This window comes from Euleptes europaea, chromosome 4, assembly GCF_029931775.1.
Source record: "Euleptes europaea isolate rEulEur1 chromosome 4, rEulEur1.hap1, whole genome shotgun sequence".
NCBI lineage: Eukaryota > Metazoa > Chordata > Lepidosauria > Squamata > Sphaerodactylidae > Euleptes > Euleptes europaea.
Window position 1 is genome coordinate 8771406 of NC_079315.1, and position 21609 is coordinate 8793014.

General features: G+C 46.3%; 1 protein-coding gene across 9 annotated transcripts in view; it reads left to right on the forward strand.

The window, feature by feature from the left end:
• The window catches only part of ADGRL3 (adhesion G protein-coupled receptor L3), a 496674-nt gene that overhangs the window by 268726 nt on the left and 206339 nt on the right, over positions 1-21609 (forward strand). For all 9 annotated transcript variants that reach the window (XM_056849204.1, XM_056849205.1, XM_056849196.1 and 6 more), the window contains exons 6-8: positions 14255-14557; positions 16260-16363; positions 19684-19869. In XM_056849204.1, the coding sequence (XP_056705182.1) occupies positions 14255-14557; positions 16260-16363; positions 19684-19869 (593 nt within the window). The remainder of the gene's footprint in view (positions 1-14254; positions 14558-16259; positions 16364-19683; positions 19870-21609) is intronic.

Below are 21609 nucleotides of genomic sequence, written 5' to 3' on the forward strand. Positions count from 1 at the left end.
GTATACTTTACAATTAGGCTGCACTTACCTTGAGCAAGTGCGCCATCTCACCTAGGGCCAATCAAGGTCTATATAATCCTCTTGACTGATAGGCATTTCGAACATTTATTTGGACAGATGAGTCCTAGATCGACGTTGGGAATTTGCAGCAGTAGTACTCAGGTTTTGGGTTTTGCTTCATGTTGTATGGTTTGTTGTTTATAAGTTTGGAATTATAAAAATGGGGCATGAATGTTAATACCCATATACAATTTGAAATACAGAGTTGTAAGTTCATTCAAGTTTGAATTGTTATATTATTGTTGAGCCCACTTGCTGTTCAGTACCTGGAGGTTGGCAACCCTATCCTCCAGCATAAGAAACTGAAATTATAAGGACTATGATTAAATCTAGATACTGAGTTCACCATGAGAATAGCATTGATTTGTTTATTATTGTATGATAATGAAGAGTAAGAAAGTAAGTGGTTCCCACCTGCTCTGAATGGATTGTCCACTCTTTGACCTTGCTTTACATGGGCCTTTCTTTGTAACTTCTCCCCTCTCCCCTCCCGCTTTTCTGGCACTTGAACCCTGTAATTATATATCTAGCTGCTATATATATCTATACACTTCATGCATCGAATGCAGTGAGCTCTGACTTGCAAACTCTCATGGGGAGGTGTTTCCATGTTGTTAGTTTTGAAGATGCCTCTGGATTCCTGTTTAATTTTGCAGCAGCCGACATATACGGCTGTCCCTCTGGGGTAAATATCGTAGTAAACTGTGGACAAAATGAATCAGAATCAGTTTCCGAAGGATTAATCATTATATCTAATTGTGAAGAGATGAACCATCTGCAAATAGCAAAATCGATACAGTGGAGTCAGCCACAACTATAAATGAGCATTGTTATCTTTATTTTTTTATTTTTAAAGCTGTTTGGAGTTTGGGTGCCATGTTGGGTAATCATAGAAATAAAAACTTAAACACCTGTATATCCCTAAAGCCACTATGCAACAACCTCTATAATACTAACATACTAAACTATACACAAATATTACAAAAGATAAAAAAAGAGACAGAACAATTGTGTGAAAGTCAGGTTAATGTGTCACGGCTGTTTACAATTATGGTTAGAGTACTATTGGAGGTATGCAACATAGCAATTTCAAACTGATATCCTAACAAGGAACAGAGAGAACTGTAAGCAGCAGCTACTACAAATAAAACCAGGCAAGTGAGTATATATGTAATATTTTATTAGTATAAAATAATAAAATTGTATTTTAATGATTAGCTAGAAATAGAGGATTGTCACTATTGTATTATTGTAACATAGGAATAAATACGCCTGCTAACGGAATCAAGATAACAGAATACAACTGAAGGAGTGTTTCACACGAAACGGCTTGAAGTCCCTCTAGAGGAGATTGTCCGTCTTGTTTGGACTGCACGTGGACTCTCCAGATGAAACTGCATCATATTATTCTTGTTACAATCAAGGACATTCAATATAGGTGACTAGCCATCATTGGATACTCCCTTTTTAAATCTTTTGTAATATTTGTGTATAGTTTGGTTTGTTAGTATTATAGAGATTGTTGCATAGTGGTGATAGGGATACACGGTGTTTAAGTTTTTATTAGCATCGTTGTTAAATACATGGTACATTGCTTTTTGAATAGCCATACTATGTGAGTTCATTACTGGCATTTTGGGCATGGTCAGGTATCTCTTCCTATTTTAGGGTAATCATAGAAGCCACTATGCACAATGAAGCAACCCTCTAAACCCTCAGAATAGGAGTGGACTGGGAGAAGTGGGAAAGCCCTGGAACCCCCACCCCCAGTGAAGGAGGCAGGAAGAGAGTTTCAAGGCTCAGATGAAGGTTGGAAGCCATCGTGATGTAGTGGTTAAGAGTGGTGGGCTCTAATCTGGAGAACTGGGTTTGATTCCCTACTCCTCCATATGAGTGGTGGACTCTAATCTGGTGAACCAGGTTGGCTTCCCCACTCCTCCACTTGAAACCCGCTTGGGCTACTCACAGTTCTCTCCGAACTCTCTCAGCCCCACCTACCTCACAAGGTGTTTGTTGTGGGGAGGGAAAGGGAAGGTGATTGTAATCCTGTGTGAGACTCCTTAAAAGGTAGAGAAAACCGGGGTATAAAAAACAACTCTTCTTACTCTTCTTCAATTATTTATCTCTCTTCTTCCTTACTTTCTCCTCACCACACGTAGCTGTTTCTTGTACCTGTGTGGCTTGGCAAGAGCTGTGTGGCAGAACAGCCCCACTGCCCTGCAGGCCCGGTTCCGTCTTGCCCTCCGAGGGGCTTTTCTCTCCCTCTTTAGGTTCACCCGCTGTCACCACCTGGACTTTGTAGGAATTACCCACTGAAAGGGCTGGGGTTCCCAGCTTCCTTTCCCTGCATTGCTGTTCTAAGGTCATGCCTCATACCCACGTCTCCCATGACCACGGAGACAGTTTGCTGCACTTGCACACCACGGGCAGATTAGCAGCTTGTCAATCGACAGCTCCCCTTCTCTTGGTGCTCATTTTAAAATAGTGTGTTTGAACAGTGGTACAGAGGATAGCTGCCTGCATTACAAATTATAAAACATGCATTAAAAAGAAATTGCAGACACACATACTCTCAGCACAGTAACAGATTGAGCAAGAGATCCAAAAGAAAAGTGTAAACACGCATTTCCTTTTTCCCTCACTCTGCACATACCCTAGCTGATGTTATTTTAAGGCAGGCCCCTTAACTTGAAACTTACATTGGTTCTAAAAGGTTCTCATTACCTTGGAGTCCTTGTTCAGGCCTGTAGTCCCCCACATGGCAATGGCTGTCTTCTTCATCTATTTACTTCATTAATTCCCTGCCTTTCCCCACAGTGGGGACCCGAAGCATCTTACATTGTTCTCCTCTCTTCCATTTTATTCTCCTGACACCCTTGTTGATGGGAGGGGCTGTGGCTCAGTGGTAGAGCATCCGCTTCGTAGGCAGAAGGTCACAGGTTCAATCTCCATGATCTCCAGTTAAGGGGATCAGGTGATGTGAAAGACCTCTACCTCTGGGGCTGGAGACCTGCTGCCAGTCTGAGTAGGCAATACTGATCATGATGGACCAAAAAGTCTGATTCAGTATAAGGCAGCTTCAAGCGTTCATGTGTGTTCACAACATAGGTTAAGCTGAGAGTATATGACTGGCCCATCGTCATCCAGCATGGTACCGTGACAGATTGGGGATTCAAACCCAGATCCTAGACAGACACTACATCATCCAGACACTACTCTTTCTCTTCCACCTCCTCAACCTCTTGTTCCACTTCCGTTTTAACCTGAGGAGGTACCTTTTTTTCCCTTTTCACATGCCTTTTAACCAGCTCACTCGGCAGTGTAAATTGTTGTGGGTGGTGGTTGAGGAGTTGGTGTCTCCTACTTTTTTACCCTATACCTGCTCACGTGCACTCTTTTCACAGGCTCCCGGTCATCCTCATATTCAGACAAAGGGCGAGGCAAAAGGAACGACCGCCTCCAGTTTTTTTAAAAAGGTGGAAATCCTGCACAGCCAAACAGTTGGGCAAAAGGCTAAAGGAGGAGCCTTGGGTCCTGCCCAAGCAACCCAACAGGCATCCTGTATATGTGTTACGTGTTGTCAAGTTGCTTCCGACTCACACCGACCCAATAAATCAGTATCCTCCAAAGCGTCCTATCATTAGCAGCCTTGTTCAGGTCTTGCGAATTGAGTGCCATGGCTTCCTTTACAAAGTCAATCCATCTCATGTTGGGCCTTCCTCTTTTCCTGCTGCCTTCCACTTTTCCTAGCATTCTTGTCTTGTCCAGTGACTCTTGTCTTCTCATAATGTGACCAAAGTATGATAGCGTCAGTTTAGTCCCTTTAGCTTCTAGGGACAGTTTGGGAATTGTACAGAATCTAAAAATTAGAGCTTTCACTAGGCCTTGAAACTGTCCAAGAATTACAGGGGAAGTAATTTTAAAGTCCTGGCACCCCATAACAGTCTGCTTCGACCTTGCCCAATTATGCCTCTGTGTGTTCTATGAACCAGTCTCTTTTCTTGGCTGAAGCACCAGTGTTAATTAGGTCTCTCAGCCCTCTACAGCAAAACCATTCCTTGCCAGCCGACTCCGAATCTCCGCTCCCATCAAACGCTTTGGCCTGTGCCTTAAACCTTCCACCCACAAACCTCGGTGGGATTCATCTAAGCCTGGCGCATCAGACCAGTAACTACTAACCGCGTAGACTTATGCGCTAAAGCAGTGGCACTCACTCTGTGGCTGACAGAGAACCACAAATTGCAATTGCTTCCAACCAAAAGAGCCAAGTTGACTCTCATCCCTGGCACGAGGCCTGCATTTCAGGGAGGCTTGTGGCTTCCCTTTTTCCCTTGTGGCAGCCATTTCAAGCGGGGAATCACCTGCCAACCACCAGCCCCACCAGGCAAGGGCCTTCTCTTCACTTTCCTAAAACATGGGGCGAGTGCCACATTGGGGAGAAGGGCTCAGAAGAGCCATGGGTGGCGTGTCGAGGAGCCCCGCGCAGCTCCTGCTGAACCAGTGAGGATCACTGTACTAAAGAGTCTATCTCAGGGGTGTCGAACTCATTTTTTACGAGGGCCGGATATGACATAAATGTAAGCTGGTAAGGCCAGGCCAGGCCTCACCATCCCAGATCGGGTGCAAGGAGGTGGTGGTTGCTGCCTCAGTGTGAGAGCTGGCAGTGGGTTCGCCAGCCCAGATCAAGATGGGGGGTGGCTGCCTGAGCTGGTGAGCCAGCAGTGGGCTCGCCAGCCCAGATCGGGACGGGGGGGTGACTGCCTCGGCTAGCTCATGGGCCGGATAAGAGCTCTCAGTGGGCCAAATCCGGCCCACGGGCCATATGTTTGACACCCCTGGTCTATGTAGTTTGTAGTTTTTAGTCTGATGGCAGGGTTGAGGGGAGGTGCAATTTCCTACAGGTGTGCCAAACTTAGATGAATCCCACCAATGGTTATGGCTGAAAGGTTTGTGTAGTTTTTCACACTTCTTTGCCAAGGGATATCAAGCAGGTCACAAGAGTGTGGACATCAGGGAAAGAGGGGATGCATAACTGTGGCCAAGGCAAGCGCACCAATACTCTCTTGTTGAAATCCAGCTGTGCCTAACTGACTGGTTGTGGCAAATCGTAGGCGGGGACTCCGATGTGTAACCAAATGCCCATCCCGTTCTAAAGGACCGTTTTCCCGTCCCATCCCCATGCACCCGCACAGCATGGTTTTCAATGTGATCCACGTTCTGAGAAAAATTCAAATGTATGCCACCCGCGGTGGTGAAGAGGGACCTGGCAACCCTAACCACAGCCCTTCGGAGTAAGTTTCACATCCACACCTCACCAAAATCTGGCACAGCCCTTGGAACAGAAACCATGATCTTGGAGGGCTGCAGGTTGAGGCAGGCCTCCAACCCTTTCTCCTCAGGTGCTTCACCAAATGGCGGGAAAGCTGCTTGGGGCCTAGTAGGGAAAACTGTCAGAGACTGGCGCTGGCTCCAGATGGGTGGTGACACCGTGATACCTAGGGTTGCCAGGTCCCTCTTTGCCACCGGCGGGAGGTTTTTGGTGCAGAGCCTGAGGAGGGCGGGGTTTGGGGAGGGGAGGGACTTCAATGCCATAGAGTCCAATGGCCAAAGTGGCCATTTTCTCCAGGTGAACTGCTCTCTATCGACTGGAGATCAGTTGTAATAGCAGGAGATCTTCAGCTACTAGCTGGAAGTTGGATAAATATACAGTTAGCCTGCTATATAGTTAGTCAACAAAACCCAAAATAGCAGAAAACATTCACTAGGAAAATAGTTCAATTAGGCATATGTATTTCCAAATAATGTATTCGTTAGTGATACCAAAATCATATACATTCTAAATCATATCAATTCACATATGTGCTGTTGAATCACAAGCATTTCAAATCAATAAAGTCTTTTGCGAGTGTCTCGCCAACTTGCGTCTGGAAGACGTTGGAACAGTCACAGTAGTATTGAGCTCTGGCAATGTGGATAGTAGAGGTCTTCTTGTTACTGCTCTGTTGGATAAGTAATCCCGTACGTGGCAATATGTGCAGAAAACTCTACAGGGTGCACATATGCCTCATGGCCTGCACATATCCTGCACATATGCCTCATGGCCCTCTGAGGGAGAAAGCCCTGCCCAGAGCCCTGAAAATAAGCAAGATCTAAAAATATTATAACAGTACCGAGAAGATAACCAGGTAGCGTGAGACCCTAAAAAACAACGGGAAACAGCTCTGTTGTCTTCATCGCCTATCTGAGGCCTGCTGGAGCAGAAAGCCCACCTCCCCATCGCCTCCTCACTCATCCACTCTCCGGTGTTGCGTTGTGGCATGCCACGCTCTCAAACACAACAGGATAACACAGTCGTTTTTAAGCATTACTATGGAGTGTGCCTTGAAAGCACTGAATCGTTGAGAATTGGGGGAAAAATAATCTGTGCTTTTGAAAGCCATCCAATTCCTTTTTATTCCCAGCCTCTGAGCCATTTCGGAAATTGAAAAGTAACCACCCAGCCATTCCCACGTTTAGGTTATTATATGTGTAAGAGCTCCAAGGCCATTTAGCGGCGTGCCGTCACCCATCTCTTTGAGTAAATCTGGATCAAAGTGTTTGTACCCACATTGTAAACCAAGTCTTAATTGTACTCTAAGGAGTGCCCCGGGCATTCATTAACAAGGGGACAACACGGAGGAGGGATATATATATATATATATAAAGAAACTGCTGTGAGGGCAGCTTTGGTAGCTTTTCTGTCTCATATTAAGGCTGAATGTAGGTTGGGGGAGACGGGAGATTTGGGGGACAGAGCCTGAGGAGGGCGGGGTTTGGGGAGGAGAGGGACTTCAATGCCATAGAGTCCAGTTGCCAAAGCGGCCAGGTGAACTGAACTCTATCGGCTGGAGATCAGTTGTAATACCAGGAGATCTCCAGCTAGTACCTGTAGGTGGGCAACACTAGTTGGGTATAAGCAGATTTCGTGTCCCATAGTAAACCTGTTCATGTGCCAAAGGTAGGGGTGCCAACCTTCAACCTCCAAGAAGGCGGTTAAGGGGAGACATGACAGAGGTCTATAACATTATGCATGGTATGGAGAGAATGGACAGAGAGAAGCTTTTCTCCCTCTCTCATAATACTAGAACACAGAGTCATCTGCTGAAGCTGGAGGGTGAGAGATTCAAAAACAGATAAAAGGAAGTATTTTGTCACACAAGGCATAGTTAACTTGTGGAACTCCCTGCCCCAGGATGTGGTGATAGCTGCCAACTTGGAAGGCTTGAAGAGGGGAGTGGGCGTGTTCATGGAGGATACAGCTATTCATGGCTACTAGTAAAAAAAGGATACTAGTCATGATGCATACCTATTCTCTCCAGGATCAGATGAGCATTCCTATTATATTAGGTACTGTGGAATATAGGTAGGACAGTGCTGCTGCATTGTTTGTGGGCTTTCTAGAAGCACCTTGTTGGCCACTGTGTGTACAGACCGCTGGATTTGATGGACCTTGGTCTGATCCAGCGTGGCCTTTCTTATGTTCTGACCCACAGTTTGAGAACCACTGTAGAAATTGAAGAAGTGACTCCGCTCTTACTGGGGCAGCTGGAATGTAGTTCCTTTTCCCTCTCCCCCCAGGGGCAGAACAGAGCTGCAAAGGAGCATGAAAAATGTATGGAAGCTGGGGAGGGGTTGGGGGAACCAAAGCATATTACAGAGCTTGAGAAGGTGCAGAAAAGAGCGACCAAAATGATTAGGGGACTAGAGCAACTGTCCTATGGGGAGCGGTTAAGATGCTTAGGGCTGTTTAGCTTGGAAAGAAGGATGCTAAGGGGAGACAGGATAGAGGTCTGTAAAATTATGCATGGTTTGGAGAGAGTGGACAGGGGGAAGATTTTCTCCCTCTCCCATAATACTAGAACACGGGGTCATCTGCTAAAGCTGGAGGGTGAGACATTCAAAACAGATAAAAGGAAGTATTTTTTCACACAACGCATAGTTAAATTGTGGAACTCCCTGCCCCAGGATGTGGTGATGGCTGCCAGCTTGGAGGGCTTTAAGAGGGGAGTGGACATATTCATGGAGGAAAGGGGAATTCATGGCTATTAGTTAGAATGGATACTAGTCATGCTGCATACCTGTTCGCTCCAGTATCAGAGGAGCATGCCTATTATTTTGGGTGCGGTGGAACACAGGCAGGATGGTGCTGCTGCAGTCGTCTTGTTTGGGGGCTTCCTAGAGGCCCCTGGTTGGCCACTGTGTGAACAGACTGCTGGCCTTGATGGGCCTGGGTCTGATCCAGCAGGGCCTTGCTTATGTTCTTATGTTATTATGAAGCCTTTGATGCAGCAAAAACTGAACCCTGTGCACATTTAGCGGATTGCTAAGGCCCAGGGAGACCATACAACTTAAGCACTGTTGACTACAATAAGTGGTGCTAATAATATTTATTGTTACGGTCAAAGACCAGCACAGATATAAAATACCATCCATCTTCCACAATAAAAGAGTTGTATGCAATCGTGAGCTAAATACATACCCTGATTACTTAAAAAGCCTAAGGATAGCTGTGTATCTGCTGTGAATAAATTGTGTGAACCTGTATATGTATAATCATTAACCCACCGCCTTTCTTGTTAGCGCGATTCTCTTCTTAATAGCCAGTTAACAAAATTTTGCCATCACGTAAGATACTGAAGCCTCCTTATCTTCAAGTAAGTATTTAATCAGGTCTAACTCCGTAAACCCCGAGAAATAGTTCAGATGCTGCCTTAAACCAAGTTAAAAAGGTAAAGGTCCCCTGTGCAAGCACCGGGTCATTCTTGACCCATGGGGTGATGTCACATCCCAACATTTTCTAGGCAGACTTTGTTTATGGGGTGGTTTGCCAGGGCCTTCCCCAGTCATCTTCCCTTTACCCCCAGCAAGCTGGGTGCTCCTTTTACCAACCTCGGAAGGATGGAAGGCTGAGTCAACCTTGAGCCAGCTACCTGAAACCAACTTCCGTCGGGATCGAACTCAGGTCATGAGCAGAGCTTTGGACTGTGATACTGCAGCTTACCACTCTGTGCCATGGGGCTCCTTTAAACCAAGTTAGCAGAGGGGAAATAGTACTTGTTCTTTCACTACATGGATGCAATCCAGTGGAAGTCGACTAATGGAAAATTCCCACAATGGAAAAAAAGAGGATTTTTTGCGAAGCTCCTGTGGGAGCATTTTTGGGAGTAGAGGTCCCAAATGTTCAGGGTAGCTTTCAGGGACTCTCCTTGCATGAACCCCAAAGTTTGGTGAAGATTGGGTCAGGGGGTCCAGTGTTATTAGCTCTGGAGGGGTCACCCCTCCCTCCTCCATAAACAAGCATTTGCCAATTAGCGACCTGAGAATCTCTTACCTTCCAATGCTTGTGTATGGAGGCGGGAGGGGTGACCTCTTCCTGACCCCATAACGTCGGACCCCCGGATCCAATTTTCACAAAACGTGGGGGTTCTTGCAAGGAGAATCCCTGCAAGCTACCCTGCAAGTTTGGGGGCTCTACCTCAAAAAATGCCCCCAGGGCCGATTTTTTTCAGGAAACCCAAAAATAAACCGAATTCCCATATTTACCAGTATGGGAATTCGGCTTATTTCGGGTCTCCTGAAAAAGATCGGGCCCAATTAACCCGAGTCCGAATTTTAGCTATTATTTTTTTTTGCACACCCCTAGTATATACTAAAAGTAAAGGTGCGAGCACCAGGTCATTCCTGACCCATGGGGTGACATCACATCCCGACATTTACTAGGCAGATTATGTTTACAGGGTGGTTTGCCATTGCCTTCCCCAGTCATCTACACTTTACCCCCAGCAAGCTGGGTACTCATTTTACCGTCCTCGGAAGGATGGAAGGCTGAGTCAACCTTGAGCCGGCTACCTGAAACCGACTTCCTTCGGGATGGAACTCAGGTCGTGAGCAGAGCTTGCACTGCAGTACTGCAGCTTACCACTCTGCGCCATGGGGCCCTTGTATATACTGCAAGAACTGAATTTTTAAAAATTATCTTCAAGCTTTACACCGGCTCACACAGAATCGTGCATGAGTATGGTTATCATTTCATAGGGTTTTGTTCATCATCTGCTTGGCCAGGTTCCTTAGTTGGCTAACTTCAGTGCAATATACTGTAAGGCTGTGTGGTATTTAGTCCGAAGCTCACAGAGAGAAGAAGAGTGAGCATCCCTGATGTAAGGTTTGGTGCAGACATGTAAAAACATTACGATTTACAGGTCATGCAATTTCCCTTTCTAAATTCTGAGGACAATGGTGTCTTTTTAACATTTGAATGACTAGATTCCAGTGCAATAGAGACCAACAAATTTAGAGACCAACAAAATTAGAGACCAACAGATTTTCAGGGTATGAGCTTTTGAGGGTCAAAGGTCCCTTTGTCGGATAGCTTTGACTCTTGAAAATCTTGTTGGTGTCTACAGCGCTACTAGACTGGAATCTAGCTGTTCTACTGCCGACCAGCATGGCTACCCTCTGAAACTATTTTAAATGTTCAGAAGGAGTTTGCCATTGCCTGCCTCTGCATAACAACCCTGGACTTCCTTTAGGGTTGCCAACCTCCAGGTACTAGCTGGAGATCTCCCGCTACTGCAACTGATCTCCAGCCGATAGAGATCAGTTCCCCTGGAGAAGATGGCCACTTTGGCCATTGGACTCTATGGCATTGAAGTCTTTCCCCTCCCCAAACCCCACCTTCCTGAGGCTCCTCCCCAAAAACCTCCCGGTGGTGGCGAAGAGGGACCTGTCAACCCTGAACTTCCTTGATGGTCTCCCACCCAAGTATTAACCAGGGCCAACTGTATTATCTTCCAAAATCTGACGAGACCGGGCTAGTCTAGACCATGCCCTGGATTGGGGCACACCAATTCCGATTGAAGCTTACAATTGAATACACAAAGCAATTTTCTGCTGTCTTACTCTGTGTTTCAAATTCAAATTGCTCTCTGTCATTGATTGGTGCACAACAACAAAACAGCTTTGCAAACATTGTCAAAGCAGAAGCATTTATTTTAGTTGCCAAGGAGGTGGCAGGGAAAAAGCAAATTGCCTGGCCGTTGGATGGAATGCCATTTTTTGGAACAGAGTATATCAATCATAAGAGAAACTGATGATAATTGTGTTTTCCCTTTCTCTGTCCAAAATCCCCACTAAAGCTTTCTTTCTTTCTTTCTTTCTTTCTTTCTTTCTTTCTTTCTTTCTTTCTTTCTTTCTTTCTTTCTTTCTTTCTTTCTTTCTTTCTTCCTTCCTTCCTTCCTTTCTTTCTTTCTTTCTTTCTTTCTTTCTTTCTTTCTTTCTTTCTTTCTTTCTCTCTCTCTCTCTCTCTCTCTCTCTCTCTCTCTCTCTCTTTCTTTCTTTCTTTCTTTCTTTCTTTCTTTCTTTCTTTCTTTCTTTCTTTCTTTCTTTCTCTCTCTCTCTCTCTCTCTCTCTCTCTCTCTTCTTTCTTTCTTTCTTTCTTTCTTTCTTTCTTTCTTTCTTTCTTTCTTTCTTTCTTTCTTTCTTTCTTTCTTTCTTGAAATTAAATCAAAAGAGTTTCCGTTTCGACATTAGGAAGGATTTTCTAACAGTTAGAGTGGTTCCTCAGTGGAACAGGCTTCCTCGGGAGGTGGTGAGCTCTCCTTCCCTGGAGGTTTTTAAGCAGAGGCTAGATGGCCATCTGTCAGCAATGCTGATTCTATGACCTTAGGCAGGTCATGAGAGGGAGGGCACTTTGGCCATCTTCTGGGCATGGAGTAGGGGTCACTAGGGGTGGGGGGGAGGTAGTTGTGAATTTCCTGCATTGTTCAGGGGATTAGACTTGATGACCCTGGTGGTCCTTTCCAACTCTATGATTCTTTCTTTCTTTCTTTCTTTCTTTCTTTCTTTCTTTCTTTCTTTCTTTCTTTCTTTCTTTCTTTCTTTCTTTCTTTCTTTCTTTCTCTTTAAAACCTTGTACACTGTGAGCCTCGTGAGTATTTTTGCCGCCGGAGTGGGTTGATGATTTGAGACCCGGTGTTTGTCTTTGAAAATGGATTCAGCAGAAATGATGGCTTGTATGTTTATCCTGTTATAGGGAGAAATTGTATTTTCTCAGTGAATTGCAGCAATCCGCTGGGGATCCCGGAAATGCCTCTTGGCGTTTCCACTCACGCTGTGCCTTGGCCTAACTACACACACTTGCCTTACTTTGCTGATGTGTACAGTTTGTAAGTAGGAAGGGAGGAAAATTAAACCTGCTCCTTCCCGGTATGCAAGAAAGAGGAGAATTATACAGTGGGCTTCAGAATTTAATAGGAACAGCCAGACACTCTGTGAGCTCCATCGTAAACACCAAGTATCAGTTAAAAAAAAAATACAACACAAGCAATATTTTATTTAGATATCCTTCAAAGCCTTTTTTTTTTTTCTGGGGAAAAATGACACCTCGGTCACCGTACATCTGTTCCTAGAAATCTTTATTTTGACTGTAATTATAAATTGTTCCTGGAGCCAAAAGTGGTAAAATGAACACTTCGAACATAAAACGGCGATGATAAAGTCGGGACGATAAAAACGATCCCCTGATGTACCACTGTCTTACCCAGGATTTAAGAGTTTGCATTTGACCTGGTGGATGAATTTGTATTCTGTACTATCGAATGTCAAGTAAGTTTGCTCAGGTTGGCATTTAATCATAGCTTGAGCCAGAGTGAAAAACCATTTATATGTAAATGATTCAGATGCCTTGTTCTTTTCTAACAACCAATTAGGTTGGTTTTAAATCATATAAATGAGTAAGTGAAATTTAAAGCACATGCAGTTAGTGTGATCATGTATCTCGGGGTCTTCATAAAATTGATTTCTGAATTATGCTTGAAGGTAGTATTTTTTTAAAAATGAATCTAATCTTATCTACTGTCATGCATAGGTTTTGTACACTCCTTAGGCCTGTCATAATCTTAAGGAACGTCTTCTCTGTTGTTGCTTGAGGGCTCTCACAGAGGGGACATGAAGAGGTAGACCCTCTTCGGGGTCATCAGTCCCACACTTTTTTTAGGGCTGGGGACCACCGACAAGTTGGTATCGGCAGAACGTAATGTCCTTTAGCCCATGCTGTTTGTTTGGACCAGGTCTTCTTAAAACTCGAAGCCGTTCCTTCATGCAAGGAGAGGGTGGTTGTGATTACTGGAAGAGCCTTAAGGTTTGCTACTGTTCATGGAGAAGGAGACACAAACTTAGAGGGGGGAAAAGGTTAAGGTAGTAAAAGGTAAAGGTAAAGGTAGTAAGAAAAGGTAAAAGTGAAGCCCTTCCTACAGTGTGGAGCATGCGCCTGTCCAACACAGATAACTTCTGTGCACACAAGAGGCTTCCTGTACACTTGAGGAGCACATGCAGTCTTTGCTTTCATTCACGTTACCTTTGGGAACGCAGTCACTAGGATGAGTGAGTTTTTGCAAAGGAACAGGTGACAAATGGAGGAAAAGGTGGGAGAAAAGGCGCTCCTGCTAAAAGCCAACGGTCATTTATGCATGGGAGTTTTACCGGAGGTTGGTTGCTGGCTGGACCCACACTTTCCTGTTGGGAATCTCTGCACTAGCAGTCTCCAAACTCAAATCAAGTCCTGCCCCTTTGAATGCTGCTTTGTAATTGGCTTGCTTCGCAGTGCTCACTATGAGACAAAATCCCCCCCCTGAAAACCCAATTGCCACATAAAAAAGCATTTTAAGAACAAAAAAACAAAAAATGGAGCAATCTGAAAGAGGGGGGATCCAAGTTTTAAAAAGCCTTTCTTTTGCTCAGAAAGAGCTCCAAGGAAGCAGGAAGCATTTGAATCCCCGCCTCTGGACATGCTGCTTTGTAATTGGCTGGGAAAGAAGCCAAGCTTCTGTGTCCAGTGCTTTGCCTTCTGCAGGGAGATTTCAGCCGGGCTGAGCTCAGGGGAGAGGGAAGAATCAAGTTAACAGAGGAATGGGAAGACCTGGACATGGTGAGGGCTGGCAGCAAGGTCATTCCTAATGGACGGAAAACTCATGCAGAACTCCAAGGAACAACCGAGTCAGACAGGGGGCGAACGTGAGTCCAGGTACTCATGCATAAATGACCAATGTGCCAAGAGATATCTTCAATGTGAGCATGTTCAGATTCTCCTAACTGGTTGCACTCTTGACTTTTTAAAAATGTAATTTAACATAATTTAATTTTTGCTTTCCACTGGTAGCATCAACATCTGGAGCCACGGGGCTGGGGGGCATGACCACGAGTACGACACCCCGTATTGTCGCCAGCAGTACGATGCGCACCACCACGGCGTCCGCTTTGGGCAGAAGGAACAGAAGCACAAGCACGCCTTCCCCGGCGGCGGATGTCCCCAATGAAATGACCACTCACCTGGCGCCCGCCTCTTCCCAGCTGCCCGCTATCGGAGCGGAGAGCTGCGAGACTGTGGAAGCTCGCGAGATCATGTGGTTTAAGACCCGCCAGGGACAGGTGGCGAAGCAGCCGTGCCCGAGGGGGACCGTAGGTGAGCCCATGAAAGGATTTCTCGTTTCGTGACCCTGTGCAGGAATCGTTTAACTATGAACAGGTTTCTCCTGCTAAATCTATTGCACGTATTCTGGGGAAAGCACTGTCGAAGATGTAGATTTAGAAATAGTAACACACTTATTAATACTGGCAAAAATATTCTTAGTGTGCTACTAAGAGGGAAGAAATATCTCCACTTCCTCCTTAACTAATTGGGGGAGGTCCCTAGAGGAACGTTGAGATTCAAATGTGATTATGATTCAGCTCAATTATTATATTGAAGTTCGGGATGATGAAGTGACCAGTAATCATGCCATAGAATGACAGCCCTTCCTTATTAAGTGCCGCGGTGATACTTTAATATGATTTAAGAGTATATGCTTTGCTTCTCTTGATTTGATAATGAACAAAAAGGAGGCAGAGGTGAGACATTTGTGTCCTGCAGACAGCAACAATCAGAATTTTTGTTCTGCCACAGGAAGAATCCATGATACATTAAGCATGGGTAGACATAATATGTCCAATTTCTCGGGAGGGGTGTTTTTATATCAGCTAAAGGCCTAAAATTTGTTACTTTTGAGAAACAAAGAGGCCATTTATGCAGAGCTGTTCCTCTCGCAGTTGCGCTCACCGACTGCTCCAGTGCTTTGTTTTGATGATGCCCGCCTCTCCTGACCGTCAGAGGTCGGCTCGCTCTCCCCGCGCGTTTCCACGCATTTCGCCCATGTTTTCGGGATGCTGTTTTAGCCAGAATCCGGAAAACATGGGCAAAACGTGCGGGGATCGGGACAGTCGGGAAAGGCATGCATAATCAAAACGAAGCACCGGAGTAGTCAACAGGGGGGACCGCGGAGAAACAGCGCTGCATAAATGGCCAGAGAGAGAGACAGAGAGAGATTTCTTGCTTGACAAAAAACCCATGAACCTCTCAGGGCCATCTTTTCTGGACCAGGTATGTGCCTTATGAACCTGGGCAAAATGGTGTTCACTCTTTTGGGGGCAGTTTGTGATTTTTCCAGCCCAGAGATCAATCTTAACCTTGGAAAAAGCACCGTGCGAAGCATCCCTCAGAGGGGTAATGTGACAGACAAGAGGCTGACCTGCCCCTGAGCGGTAACACAGCCACTCAGCTCTTTTGACACTTGAGGCTATGGGAATTCTGCTCCAGTATACAGTCTCCTTCCAGAGGGACGTTGAGGGCTGCCTAAGGGAGAAGGGCGACAGAAACAAGGGGGGGTTGTCTCAGCAAGGGTGCAGACCATTTCTTGTGCCTGCCTGTCTGGTAGTGTGGCAGATTGGTTTAACTCTACCTCTCTAGGAGAAGACAGAATTGTGAGGCCTGTCGGTGGGGACGAGCAGACCTGGTAACTATGAGCTTTGAAGAGAATTCACCACGTAACTGGTACATAAATAAATACCTTTCTTGTTTTATTACATCTCCTGCTTTCGTGATCTCTGCAACTCTTCAGGTTCAATAGAAAAGTTACCTCACAGCAGTGACCCAAAGCCTTTATACTTGCTACCCTAAGAACAGCTTGTAACTGAGGGGGAAGGCTTTTATCACAAAACCAAGCAGGTTTGGCAAATTCATCAGAGAGGCATCGCGGATCCCCTTGGTTTCACGAAAGGGTCTCTCATGGGTACTTGCTTCAGAAGGCAGCTATGGCTCATCTCTCATAAAGTTGTCTTCGTTGTTACAGGTGTGTCAACGTTTCTGTGTCTTGCTCCTGGCGGGATATGGGACCCTCAAGGACCAGACCTCAGCAACTGCTCCTCGCTTTGGGTCAACCACATCACGCAGAAGGTACCATTTCACCTCTCCGCACTCTTTCCTTATGTCTGTATTTTTGCGTCCCCCGATCACTCTGCCTCATGTTTCCAGGACAAGTGCTTACAAACACGAGTTTGAACTCAAAACTGAACCCAGACTGCGGTTTTTATTCTACAACTCTGCTCAGCCGAGTCTGAAGCCTTTCTTAGTCCAGAGGAATACTTTCAGTGATGCTCAGTGGAGTCAATTCATGCCATTGTATTCCCTGTTACTATGTATGGATGTGAAAGCTGGACAATGAAGGAAGCTGATAGGAAGAAAGTAGATTACTTTGAAATGTGGTGTTGGAGGAGAGGGTTACGGATACCACGAACCGCCAAACAAAAAAACAAACAAAAAAAAACAGTGGGTTATAGATCAAATCAAGCCTGAACTGACCCTAGAAGCAAAAATGACTAAACTGAGGCTGTCGTACTTTGGTCACGTTATGAGAAGACAAGAGTCACTGGAAAAGACAATCATGCTAGGAAAAGTTGAAGGCAGCAGGAAAAGAAGAAGACCCAACAAGAGATGGAAGGAAGCCACGGCCCTCGATTTGCAAGACCTGAGCAAGGCTGTTAAGGATAGGACGATTGGGAGGACATTGATTCATCAGGTCACCATGAGTCGGAAGCGACTTGACGGCACTCAACACACACACACAGTGGAGTGATGGAATGCTGGCCACTGGATTGGCAAATTGTAGCAGGCTGTTGCAGTCCTTGGGCCTTAGAGCAGAGGCAAAGCTTAGGAGCAGAGAGTAGATAGCTCTGTAAGGGTAAGGCAGATGCCATTGGCTGCCTCAGTGAGATACAAGTGAGAGTGAACTGCTGTATTACTTTCCCCACTCATCTCTAGAAGATGCTAGTAAAAAAGGATGTGGTTTTCAGCTGCCTTTCTTGTCAAAACTCAAGTCACAGCTGATGTATGGCTACCCCGTAGGTCAGGGGTGTCAAACATATGGCCCATGGGCCAGATCCGGCCCCTTGAGAGCTCTTATCTGGCAGCCACCTCGCACCGTTCCCAAACTGGGTGGACAAGGCATAGCCCAGCCCAATCAAGTGACATTTATGTCCTATCCGGCCCTCTTAACAAATGAGTTTGATACCCCTGCCATAGGGTTTCCAAGGCCAGAGATGTTCAGAGGTGATTTGCCGTTGCCTACCTCTGTGTAGCAACCCTGCACTTTCATAGTGGTCTCACATCCAAATACTAACCAAGGCCAACCCTACTTAGCTTCTGAGATCTGACGAGATGTGTGTCATGCGTCGTGTTCATTAGGAGAAAGGGCCTCAGGGGACGCAGCCCTCACCTCAGCGAGAAGAATCCCAGATTTGAGTCCAGGGGCACATAAGAAAGGCCATGCTGGATCAGACCAAGGTCCATCAAGTCCAGCGGTCTGATCACACATTGGCCAACCAGGCGCATATAGGAAGCCCACAAAGCACCTTAATGACCAAAAAGATTTCCGGGGTATAAGCATTTGAGAGTCAAAGCTCCCTTCGTCGGATACCTTTGATTCTCGAAAGCTCATACTCCGCAAGTCACGCTGGTCTCCAAGGTGCTCCAGGACTCGAATCTATCTGTTCTGCAGCAGTCCAACATGGGTACCCTCTGAAACCGTCTTCGTAGAAGAATCCCAGACAATTAACCTTCCTTCCCATCCGGTGGCACTGGTTCCTTCAGAAAGCCGGGCATGCCTCTTAAATCAGCCGGTGCCAGCTGTGCTCCACACACACACTCCATTGTAAGAGGCAGCAGGGAAGCTATGTCAGACGCACTGAAGAGAAGCACCCTCTCATGTTGCCCCCGCGCAGGTGCCTCAGGTCCTTCAGCTGGAGACTGGTGGGCTGGGGGGCACAGAGGAGGAACAGAGGGAGGGCTGGTGCTGAGCTGCTACGTGAGGAGAAAAGACTCCTTTGGCTTTCGTTTGTGTTCCAGCTTTTGTACTTTCTTACTGTGCGGAATCAAAAACACTCCGCCTGGTGCATTCTCATCCTTGGTGTCCTTCTTCAGAAGCAGGCCTCACTCGTTGAGCGGGTCTTACTCCCAGGCGAGTGTCTGTGGGATTACAGTTTGCACTGCTGAGTTCCCAGGTGCAGTATATTTGGGGCGATTTTGGAAAGACACATCTATTTCTCTGTTTTTCCTAATGTGCCAATTCGTGTTTCTGTCCTGCCTGCTTCTGCCCTCCAGGGACTTTGCTGGTCGGTGGGCAGAAGCAGGCCAGCAGAAGGGGGGCAGCGATCTGTGCCCTGCGCGATGACGTCACTTCCGGCTTGACGCAGAAGCCCTGGCATCACCCTAGAGGGATGCTCTAGCACTCTATCCAAAATCTCTATAGAAACTACAGAGTTTTGGGGTAAGTGCTAGAGCAGGGGCGTCAAACATAAGGCCCTGGGGGCTGGATTCAGCCCCTTGAGAGCTCTTATCTGTCCCACAAGCCAGCCAAGGCAGCCTTGGGGGGTGACAAAGTATCTTGAACCTGTCCCCTTAGGCCCCTGTGCTAATTACAACGGCAACAAAATTGGGCCACCCACAGAGAAGGGAGAGGCCTCTATGTACTTGGGGTGGGATTCCCCTGGTATGCCAAAAAAAGAAATGACTTTGTAAATTAAGCAAAAGGGGGGAAATACTTTCTCTTGATGAGGACTGCATATGAAGGGAAAGGGTGGGGAGAGAACCAGTCTTCTCAAGCCCCAGAGAGCTCATAGCACACTTGAAGGGGGAATCTGGGGCATGTGTGATCTCCGGTTTCCCCCTACTGTGAGTCACCGTGGGTCCCCAGCCTGTTCCCGTTTCTTGTCTGCCTTCAGCCTTGCCGCTGTGCTATCTTGGAAAAAAGAAGGAGAACCAAACAGGCATCTTCCAAAGTGAGAACAAAATAGATGGTGTCAGCCTTCAAAAATGACAGAACGGAACAGGGCGCTTTTTGGCCAGGGCAGGTTCCTAATGAGACAAGAGAAGATTTGCTGCAGGGGTTAGAGCGATTCATGGTAATCGCAAGAAAAGCGAATTGCTGGGATGTGCGTCACAGAGGAAGTTGAGGTTGTCTTTGGGTAGCCAGGGGTTATTAACGATTTTCAGAAACGATCCGAAATAATGTACAGTTTCATAACATGAAAAATGTAGGGAAGGGATGAAGGATGTTTGCATTTGCAGCTGATGCCTGATTTACAATACTAAAGTAATGCTGTTCCTTATTGGTGAAAGGGAACAGCCGGGGCGGCCTCTTCCCAAACACGTGAGAACAGGGTCCTTTGACTTGAGAAGGCAGAATAACGGGTCATTTTCTCCTGTTCTCCAAACCACAGCTGAAGTCAGGAGAGACAGCCGCCAACGTCGCGAGAGAACTTGCCGAGCAAACCAAAAGCCACCTGAATGCTGGAGACATCACCTATTCAGTCCGGGCCATGGACCAGTTGGTGGGGCTTCTGGATGTACAGCTCCGAAACCTGACTCCTGGCGGGAAAGATAGCGCCGCGCGAAGCCTGAATAAGGTAAGGGGAGAACCGCCTGGGAAAGCAGAAGAATGCTAGTTGGCTCCGTCTTCTGCTTCTACACAGGGTGGTATTGCGATCAAAGCGATGGAACAGGATCTAGGAGAGCCATTTCAGATCCCCTACTGGGCCATGGAAGCTCGCTGGGCGCCTGAGACCAGTCATATGCTCTCAGCCTCACTTCCCTTCCAGGGTCGTTTTTCATTTTGCGACATTCGCTGTCGAACCAGCCACTCATAGCTTTTTTCCGTGAGTTGTTTTGTATTTCTGATGGTGTTCTAATGACCTCGGAAATATTAGTCAGTATGTTTTCATGCGTGAGTAAAGTGCCATCAAGTCGCAGCCAACTTATGGCAACCCCTTTTGGGGGTTTTCATGGCAAGAAACTAACAAAGGTGGGTTTGTCCAGTCCCTTCCTCTGCATAGCAACCCTGGTATTCCTTGGTGGTCCCCCATCCAAATACTAACCAGGGCTGACTCTGCTTAGCTTCTGAGACCTGATGAGATCAGGCTAGCCTGGGCCATCATACTGGTTTATTATTTCTGTTGGTTTCATACTGGTTTATTATTTCTGTTGCTTTTTCTTATCTGATATCTAGGTGTTAATAGGGACTTAGCTTTTAGGCAGTGATCATTTTTTTCCTTTACACTTGAGGACCATTACACGCTTGGCAACCTGCTTGTATTAAATCCTGATTTCAAGGGCTACCTGGGTGACCCCGAGGGGAGCGGGCATCTAAGAAGCAGGGACAAAGGAAAGTGATCACTGTCAGATCACACTCCTACAACAAATGCTTCGACTAGTTCAATTAGCTTAGTGGAAACCAAAAAATAATCTATCACGCTATTATCCCTCCTAGAAACAAAGGTATATTCCCCCGGGAAGTCATAAGGGGGTAAACCATTCAAAATCTTGTTGAAACGGATGCGGAATTGGGCCATACAGATACCTGCCTCATTAATGGTGGAGTCCTTGGAAACCCTTATGCTGGAGCAACACTTGGGCAAGGGAGTTCAGATCCCCTACTGGGCCATGGAAGCTCACCGGGTGACCTGGGACCGGTCATATGCCCTCAGCCTCACTTCCCTCCCAAGTGTTGTTGTGAGGAGAGAACAGAGAAGGGGGAACCATCTGCACTGCCCCTGGGCCCATTGGAAGAGGAATCGGATAAAAGTGTGGTGGGTAGATAGACGGATTGCCGCCTCAGCAGTGCTGTTCTAATACAATGGAGCATCTTTTGACTGTTGTACTTGCTTGAAGAAGGGGCAATTTCATCCTTCAACAAAACAAAACTCCTTTGAGAACCCTTCAGGGGCCTGGTGATTTGTTCAATTTTAGTTCCTTAATAGCTGTTTGTATTTCATGTAGCATATAAGGAGAGAGATGAGCAAACTGCCCTCAGCGGGAATCTGAACCGGCTCCATAATTACAAGCAGGGTTGAAAAGCGCTAAAGGATAAAAAATGAAATTTACATAGCTTCTCCACCCCACCCCCAAATCCAGAACCTCTTTGTGGGGGAGGAGGAGGAGGAGTTGGTTTTTATACCCCGATTTTCTCTACCAAAAGGAGTCTTAAACCAGCTTACAAACACCTTCTCCTCCTCTCCCCACAACAGACACCCTGTGAGGTAGGTGGGGCTGAGAGAGTTCAGAGAGAACTGTGACTGGCCTAAGGTCACCCAGCAGGCTTCATGTGGAGGAGTGGGGAAACCAACCCGGTTCACCAGATGAGAGTCCAC